This window comes from Tripterygium wilfordii, chromosome 22 (assembly GCF_013401445.1).
Source record: "Tripterygium wilfordii isolate XIE 37 chromosome 22, ASM1340144v1, whole genome shotgun sequence".
Classification (NCBI taxonomy): Eukaryota; Viridiplantae; Streptophyta; class Magnoliopsida; order Celastrales; family Celastraceae; genus Tripterygium; species Tripterygium wilfordii.
Genome location: NC_052253.1, coordinates 1,749,597 through 1,758,867, shown reverse-complemented (window position 1 = coordinate 1,758,867; position 9,271 = coordinate 1,749,597). Strand labels below are relative to the sequence as shown.

Here is a 9,271-nt window from a genome sequence, read left to right as displayed (position 1 = left end):
CGCTCTACATGACCAGTTAGTGAATGAAACAAAACCACTTTCGCGAGTATAGAAACACGCGGAATTCGCTCCCAATTCTAGGAACTTTAAAGTAAAGTATAAATAGATAGATGGAATAATGCTTGAGACCCCCAAAAAGTGATCATCAAAAGTCCCCCATTTAATGTGGAGTGTTGGATGTGAAGTACGCCCTACATGTGTGTTTTTAATCAATGGTTATTTTAATGCCACATAGATTTGAGGGACTTTTGGGGGTTAAATTTTGGAGGTCTCTAGCATTGTCCAGAAAGATTTGCACTTCTTAATTAGTACGTGCTTAAACTAAAAATATATGTTGGGTTGGGCAGAGTAACAGGCCCATAAGAGAGAAATAAGATAGCAATGGCCCACTACTTGAAGAAAATCTTGATGGCAGCGGCCCAAAATACGGAACCCCAATTTGGATTTTGGGGAGAATAAGAGGCTCGGTTCAAGCCATATGGAAAGCCCATGAAAGAATATTGGCTCGTGCGGTTGAGGTCAGAGGTTACTAGTGGTTATTGATCCGGCAAGGTTGTCGAGAAGAATAAGGTTGTTGTAGAAATCAATTGCGCAGCTATTAGCTGTATTAATGGGCATGCTTATTGATGCGTAGAGTAGTACATCATGCATCCGGAATGTAAGATAACTCATAACCATAAATATCTACCATCATCCTTATTTATATATATATATATATACACATATACATATACATATATAAATAGTCCCCCAAAAACATACTATAGAGTACAAACACACAGAAATCATGACCCAAAATACAACATTAACCATGTTTGGACTTGTCCTCCTGATGCTGCTCTCAATTGCAGGGCCTGTGGTGCATGTCCAAGGCCAGGATGTGCAGACAATGGAGCAGTGCCTCTCTGGGTGCAGCCAAGCCGTCCATTCTTGTGTGACTGGGTCCTTAGGTAACTTACAGGCTATGATGGTTTGTAACCAGAATAACCTCCTCTGCATTACCTCTTGCGCTGGCATTCAAATTCCAGGTCCACTTCCAAACTAGCTCCCATCGAGAGCATAATAAATATAGAAAATGACATATTAATACCACTTTCAAAATTGTTGGACATCTAGGTCCACTCCAAAAAACTTTATCCCTGATAAGTCCATTTTTATTTTTTATAATATTTAAATCATTTAAATTTTATCTGATTCCTTTTTTGCCTTTTTTCAAAGAGGATTAGATCTAATATGGTTTTCTCTCTTGTTATATGCTACATCTCTCTTATCTCACTGCATCTTCTCTCTCTACTGCATCTATCTCTTATCACAATAACCTTCTCTCTCCTACTACATCTCTTTCTCATCACAACAACTTTCTCTCTCTCCTGCTGAATCTCTCTCTTTCTACTACATCTCTTTTTACTACGTCTTTCTCTCTCTCTCTCTCTCATATCTTTTTATGGCTGTCGTTTGATCCAAATATGACTGGGCATTATGCGTCTCTATGAGGGGAGTCTAATGGTGATGGTGGTATTGCAAATTATTGTCGAAATCGATCGGATCTGAAGTTTTTTTCCAAATTATAACACTGGCCGACCAATGTTACTGTTTTGAAACAGTAACATTGGTAACACTGGACGATCAATGTTACTGTTTTGAAATAGTAACATTGACCGACCAATGTTACTATTTTAAAATAGCCATATCTTATGGTCGTTTTGGGCCATACATGACTGGGCATTGTGCGTCTCAGTGAGGGGATTCTAATGGTAGTGGTGGTATGGCAAATCGCCGCTAAAATCGACCGGATCTGAAGTTTTTTCCAAATAGTAACATTGGAAATAGTAACATTGGTAACATTGGTCGACCAATGTTACTTTTCTGAAATAGTAACATTGACCAATGTTCCTGTTTTGAAATGACCATATTCGATGGTCGTTTTGGGCCGTACCTGACTGGGCATTGTGTGCTTCAATGAGGGGAGTCCAACTATGATGGTGGTATGGCGAACCGCCACCAAAATCAATCGGATTTGAAGTTTTTTCCAAATAATAACGCTAGGCGACCAATGTTACTGATATAAAACAGTAGCATTGGCTGAGATGGATTTGAGGAAGAGAGATGAGAGACCCTAGGCTAGTGAGAGAGAAAGGAAAATCAGTATTGCTTTGTCGACAACCTTTCCCCCACAACCATCGTCACTACCACCCCGACAACCACCCCACCATCATAAGTTTTTAGGTTTTCGAACCTGATCATCAAAATTGTTTATGGACTCTTTGTTTTCATACTCCAGATAGAGGGCGAGTTGGCGTATTGTCGAAGAGAAATTCATCTTAGTAGTGGCAATTTCATAAACGCATTGAACAGATATCCAAAACGAAGTAGGAGTGGAAAATTGAGCAAGCACACACAATGATCTAACAATTAACTTCAATCGAGGTTTACAAGAAGTGATAAAGAGACTTTCATTTACAGTCTTCTATACATTGAATACTGTATTGAATTGAATTCTAGGAAAATGTATTCTTTTTTCCTTTCTAACAGATAAAACGAAATGTAAAAAAAATTGAAGTGTATTTCTTCTTTAGCCCGTGAGAAGTTAAGGAGTAGATTTCATGAATATGAAATTAGTAGTGATAAGAGATTGAAGCAGCGTGCCATATCCTATTTTTTTGGAGAAAGAAAGAGAAGAGAAGGGTAGGTTTTGTGAGAGGAAGAAAACAAGGGTAAGAAAGTAATTAGAATATTAGTGGTACCTAAGAGGGATAAAGTTTTTTGGACTGAACTTAAATGTCCAAAAGTTTCACAAGTGGTACCGGCTTGGAATTTTCCCTAATAAATAAGAGACTATGATCCAGATTTTATATATAGTCGAACATATATAAATTGGGATGAATCTATTTTCATCATCTTTTATTTCATGGTTATAGTTTTAATCTTTGAGGCCCATTTTAGGCCCAAACCATGTGCTCCTTCTTCATGCAACATACCCTTAAACCATGTGCTCCTTCTTCATGATCACTTCCTTGTTTTTTTTATGTGTGTTGTAAATATCAATGTATACATGTCTATTGAGTAGGTAGCTACTTTGTTCTTGGATCTGGTGATTTTGATCATATGCTTCAATCCAATCAGTACAGTTTAAGGGAACCTGCTAGATATGTATAGATATATATGTATTGTTTAGTTAACAGAGGAAGATGGTATATTTAAAGAATATACTAGTAGTTACTTGTGTTTCTCCCTCTTCCTCTGCAGATTCCAAGGGGTTTGTGTCTCCTCCACAAGAAACCTGAATTGTTTTTGGTTTGAACGTGGAGACCTCTGAAACCAAATCTAGCAAAATCCCTACAACTGTGTTCTAATTATGATTAGTTTACACCCACCATTTTTCTTTATCGCTTCAATGTGCTTACCAAACAGGCTTGTATGGATATGTGCTTAGTTAGGCACTTGTAAGAGCTAGCACAGAGTTATAAAACATTATGAGTCTTTATTGAAACTTCCTCCTTTCCATGCAATCCAAATCTCAACTTCTTCTGCTAGTTTTCCCATGTGCTTGGGAGTTTTCTCAGATGTGTTTTTTTTTTGGTGTTTTGATGATATATATATATATGTTTTGGGTGTTATGGATTTTGAGTGATATGAGCTTATATATGCTCGAGAGTTTAGGGGCTTCGGGGCTTTACAATTCCTCGTGAATTTTAGAATATGAAATTTTCATCTGATGGCTCATATAATTTCAAGTCATTTTTTTTAATAAAGCCTGAGAGAATGAGTAACATTATAAAAATAAGATAGGTAATGTGACATTTACTCTAATCGTTAGATGTAAAATTTTAGATTTTAACATTTTTTGAATAATTGCAAAGCCCAAATCCCAAAGTTTAGTTCCCATGAATTCTCACGAGTTCAAAAAAAAGAGAAGTAAATGTCACAAATTAATGTTCCTATTTAATATTTATTAATGATATTTTGCATTTATTAATAGGTCGAGAGTATTTTTGTCTAAAAAATTCAAAACCACGAAAATACCCTATGGCCTATGGGGTGTCTCTAAAATTCATCAAATTAAAATACCCTCCCATGGGTTCTAAGCTGTTTGTCAAACTCACGAGAACACATTTAAAAAACTCTCAAGCTAGCATGCATGGGCTCTTCAAGAACACCTCATAATCAAACCTATAAAAACTAATTATGAAAACCAAACTCCCAAGCACACATTTTGTCGAACACCTGGTGCGCATGCATTCGTGCTTGGCTACACATGCGTGTGTAAGCAACCCAAAATTTAGTAAAATATGGGGATTCAACTGGGTTAATTGTTAGTTGCTTTGTCATGTCAATGCTACAAACAAAGTTGCATGTAAATCCTAATTTATATCGATCAACTTCACAATAGCATCACTGCGTGCATCAGCCATGCATGTGCTTGTATAGTACTGAATTTTCCATATCTGAGCAGACGTGTGCAGGCCAACACATGGGACTCTTTTGCCTCTTTAACTTGACTTGTAAAGTAACAAACTGTCTTTTGCAAATTGCAAACCCCTTGTACTCGCAACATACAGCTGGGTTTTTTCGTATCAACACTTAAATCCCACATCCGTCATATCCCAACAGAATGGTTTATAAGCAAAGTTCATCTTCTCACACATCAACAAGGACTTTTCTGGGCTAAGTGAGACATTCCAGAAGAACAAATTAAAGTCGTGCAACCTGATATATCTAAAGTGAACAAAAAAACCCAAAGTGGAACATTAAGTGACCTTCACTATACTTGTTGGAACGTCACGTGCTACTCCAATGTATCCAAAGTGACCTCATAAATTCAAAGCGGACAATATTCTCGAGAATTTCAACTAAAAGCAATTTTCTATGACTGACTTGTGAAAAACTAAGTCCTTTTTTCCACACTTTAAACAGATCTCAAGTGAAACAAAATTGATATTGTTTTAGGCAGTTTAAGAGGTTTTGATTCATTTTTTAATGTGGGTGTGTGGGTGGGTCAGATTGCAAGCAAACACTTTCTTGACTCGTGGTTCATAAATTTATAATCCAACATGGGTATTGATCTTTAGGTGGACCAAAATGTTTCCAATCCCAATAATGGATTGGTTTCATTGGGTCGGCCTCCAATCATAATTTTTTATGATTCTTAGTGTAGGGTCCTTGAAATGACACATGATTCACTACTATATTACCATATGACAATCCCAATCCTCTTCATTTCTCTCTCTCTCTATATGTATATTATATGCACACATACATACATACATAGTTCTCTGCTAAGTTGTCATTTCAGACAGAGCTTGCACTGTATTGATATATGAGGTAAATGAAGCCAAAAAAAATTAAATATTTTGAAATGTTTTCGAATCTGTAGGTAGAATTTGCAGTTTTGAAAGTCATTTTTTTTTATTAGCAACTTTTGGATGCAAATCTCATATCGTCAGAATAGAGAATAGCTCACATCACACTGACGAGTGACGACAGGTAAGATTGGGTTGAAATTCATGCGAAAGAAATGTGACCACTAACCCCTACCAAGAAGTGGGAAGGCCCATGGAATAAAAAAAATCTCAAGGGAAATACTTCCCGCTGGTTCCAACTTTGACCTTAGCGTTATCCACCTTAAATCCAGAGATATAACCAACTGAGCTATTGTTCCGTGATTAACTTCGCATTTGGTTATTAGGTATAGAAACATTGATTTGAAAGATCAAATAATGAGGAGACATAAAGTCATTGAATAAATATACACACTAAACTAATAAACAAGGAAACAAAAAGTCCTTTTTGTGAATTTCTGAACCACAATGTTTATGCCAAAAATTGCAATATAGCATCTAACTTTGCTGTGCTTTCATGTATATCTCCATGTGTTATGCCACCTAAGACCCTCTACTAACAACAAGCAAATCATGAGCAATTCCATCATACATATATTCATGGAGGAGGCCCCTCTCTAAGAAATATTGCTGTTTCAACAAATTCCATCTCTTGGCACAACATTGTCCACTTCTTTGATCATAGGTTAGAGTTTGCTTTCTTTTCTAATTTTTTTTTTTGTTAGATGTGGATTGAATTCCAAGCAAAGTTGGTAATGCATTTATTGATTTATTTTTTTTCTTACGTAATTGCTGCTGCTGACCAAGGCTTATCTTAAGCAACATAGGAAAGCAGTGATTGGAGTTGAAACTCTACAGAGAAACTTATTTTAATTGATTCTGATAGCTTACTAGACAAGGCCATGTGTGTGTAGGACCTCTACAGCCTCTACTTCCTTTGTGTTTCCTTCTTATTGTTACTACTTCATTCCCCAAACTGCTCTCCTTCCTCTGAAACCCTTTCTGTCAGAAACAAATTTCAATTTGGGTTTTGTGTTTGGAGTGTTGAATATGACATTAGTTCTTGCAATATGTCCTTCAATAATGTTCTTTAGGAATTTTTCAGTGGTTTTGCTTTAGCTGATATGAGAAGAGAAGCTACTCTTTTTGACAGATTTTGTGGTCCTACATTGATCTAAAGCTATTCTCTCTGAACACAATGATGTTGCCTAGCTATGATCCAAATGACAATGAAGGTGGAATCAAGCTTTTGGAGGACTTGACCATGAATGCATGTCAGATACAGAATCAGGTTTTAGAGGAGATACTATCAGCAAACGCGGATACGGAATATCTTAAAGGGTTTCTTGAAGGCAAATTGGACAAAGAGAGTTTCAAGAACAATGTCCCAATTGTCAACTATGAAGAAATCAAGAGTTATATTGAGAGAATTGCCAATGGTGAGCCTTCAGATATCATTTCAGCTGAACCCATCACTGAACTCCTCACAAGGTATGAGAATTTTCAAAATTTTGCTTGTTGTAGCCATTAATTCAAGAATCACTTCCTCAAATTTCCCTTAATTCTTTGTCTGGTGCAGCTCAGGAACTTCCGGTGGCCGGCCAAAGATCATGCCTTCAACTGCTAAAGACTTGGACAGGAAGACATTCTTTTATAACCTCCTTGTGCCTGTGATGAACAAGTAAGAACAATTTCCTTCAATCCTGTTGCATTAATGTAACAGTAAAAAAAATTAAGGTATCTGAGATTGTTCAATACTTCAATTTTCTGATTTCAGATATGTAGATGATTTGGACCAAGGAAAAGGAATGTACCTTCTGTTTATCAAACCCGAAATCGAAACTCCTTCTAGTTTAATGGCAAGACCAGTACTTACCAGCTACTACAAAAGCATTAACTTCAGAAGCAGAACCTTCAACAGGTATAATGTCTACACTAGTCCTGATGACACCATATTGTGTCCTGATAGCAAACAGAGTATGTACTGCCAATTACTTTGCGGATTAGTCCAACGCGACGAGGTTTTACGGGTTGGTGCAGTATTTGCTTCTGCTTTTCTGAGGGCTATCAAATTCTTAGAAGATCATTGGAAAGAATTATGCACCAACATAAGAACAGGTCAAGTTAGTGACTGGATCACAAATACTGATTGCAGGAATGCTGTATCTTTGTTTCTGAGCAAACCCAACTCAGAACTGGCTGATTTGATTGATTTTGAGTTCAGTGGGATATCTTGGGAAGGGATAATTAAGAGACTTTGGCCTAGAACAAAGTACATTGAAGTCATTGTTACAGGCTCTATGGCTCAATATATCCCAACACTTGAGTTCTATAGTGGTGGGCTCCCTTTGGTATCAACTATGTATGCTTCATCTGAATGTTACTTTGGCATTAACTTCAAGCCACTAAGCAAGCCTTCTGATGTCTCTTACACTCTAATCCCAAATATGGCCTATTTTGAGTTCTTGCCTGTGGAGAAAAACCATGAAGAAACTAGTATTTCTGATAGCCTTTGTAATGGTGTTTCTGATCATAATTGCATGCCAAAAGGGGAAGATAAGGAAAAGATAGAAACTGTTGATCTGGTGGATGTAAAGCTTGGTCATTATTATGAACTTTTAGTCACAACTTATACAGGTGAGTCTTTAGGCCATGCCTTAGTTTTTTTTTTGCTGATATTAATCATGAAAAAATGAAAATTGATCTGATTTTTCTGTGATTTTCTTCAGGTTTGTATAGATACAGAGTTGGGGACATTCTAATGGTCACTGGTTTCCACAACAATGCTCCACAATTCCGATTCCTTTACCGGCAAAACGTGGTTTTAAGCATTGATACTGATAAGACCAATGAAGAAGACCTCTTGAATGCAGTGACACAAGCATCAGCTCACCTTGAGCCTCTTGGGTTTCTGCTAACTGAGTACACAAGCTATGCTGATACTTCTGAGATTCCAGGACACTATGTATTGTTTTGGGAGCTTAAAATGAGAGAAAAGAGTAAAATGCCAGAGCTCGACCCGATTCTAATGGAGAAATGCTGCTCCACTATAGAGGAATCATTGGATTCAGTGTACAGGAGATGCAGAAGAAAGGACAATTCAATTGGAGCTCTCGAGATAAGGGTGGTGAAACATGGAACATTTGATGCACTCATGGATTTCTGTGTCTCTCAGGGTTCCTCTGTTAACCAGTACAAGACACCCAGGTGCATTAAATCTGAACAGGCCTTAAAGATTCTGGATTCAAGGGTGGTGGGGAGGTTTTTCAGCCAGAATCTTCCCTTCTGGGAGCCTTTGAATATGGCTTGATCTGTGTTAGAGTACTCATGGCAACTAGATTCATGTCTTGACTGGATATATTTCGATGGGCAGAAGTTCTTTTCTGGGTCTTGTTCTTTTTTTCTTTCTTTTTTTTGCCTCACTGTGTATTTTGTAAGAATTTAGGTCATAATAGAGATCTTTATCTCTACTTCTGCAGATTCACTCTCTTTTTCTGCCCTGATTGTTGTCATTTTTCCATTCATCCTTGCATGCTAATGGAAGAATTAGTGCACTGGCAGATTTTTTCAAAAAAAAACTTTAAATTTTTTTGATAGCTATTGTTTTAGTTCTGTGCAATGCAACACTAATATTTTGATTCAGTGAAATCTAACTGTTATACCCATGAAAGAAAAGAAACTGCAGAACAAATTATGAAACAGTGCGGATTTCTCTCTCTTTTACATTTAAGCTATGCTTAGAAGGGGCGTTCCCATGTGTTAGGGAGGGGAGGAATATGTTAGAATATGTTATAAATGCCGTGAAATGCCTCAACTGAACAAGTAATAAGAGAATTGGGAACATTTTCCAATATAAAAAAATGCCACTTATTCAACTGAAACTTTAAGTGCTAGAGAGTCCAGAAACATAAAAAAAGAAGCACCATTTATTT

At 36.9% G+C, this 9,271-nt stretch overlaps 1 protein-coding gene across 1 annotated transcript; it reads left to right on the top strand.

Moving 5' to 3' along the window:
• The first annotated feature begins 6,364 nt into the window (after window positions 1-6,364).
• Window positions 6,365-8,736, top strand: LOC119992174 (indole-3-acetic acid-amido synthetase GH3.17-like). Its single transcript, XM_038838836.1, has 4 exons — window positions 6,365-6,830; window positions 6,919-7,020; window positions 7,117-7,976; window positions 8,069-8,736. Exons 1-4 carry the CDS (start codon window positions 6,538-6,540, stop codon window positions 8,647-8,649), a joined length of 1,836 nt encoding a protein of 611 aa, XP_038694764.1. The 5' UTR covers window positions 6,365-6,537; the 3' UTR covers window positions 8,650-8,736.
• The last annotated feature ends 535 nt before the right edge of the window (window positions 8,737-9,271 follow it).

What these genes read in the sequence shown, in the direction of transcription:
- LOC119992174 (XM_038838836.1), top strand. Translation starts at nt 6,538, where the DNA reads ATGATGTTGCCTAGCTATGATCCAAATGACAATGAAGGTGGAATCAAG. An exon ending in ATCACTGAACTCCTCACAAG is followed by an intron (nt 6,831 to 6,918) that starts GTATGAGAATTT and finishes TGTCTGGTGCAG; the next exon opens with CTCAGGAACTTCCGGTGGCC. An exon ending in TTTAGTCACAACTTATACAG is followed by an intron (nt 7,977 to 8,068) that starts GTGAGTCTTTAG and finishes GATTTTCTTCAG; the next exon opens with GTTTGTATAGATACAGAGTT.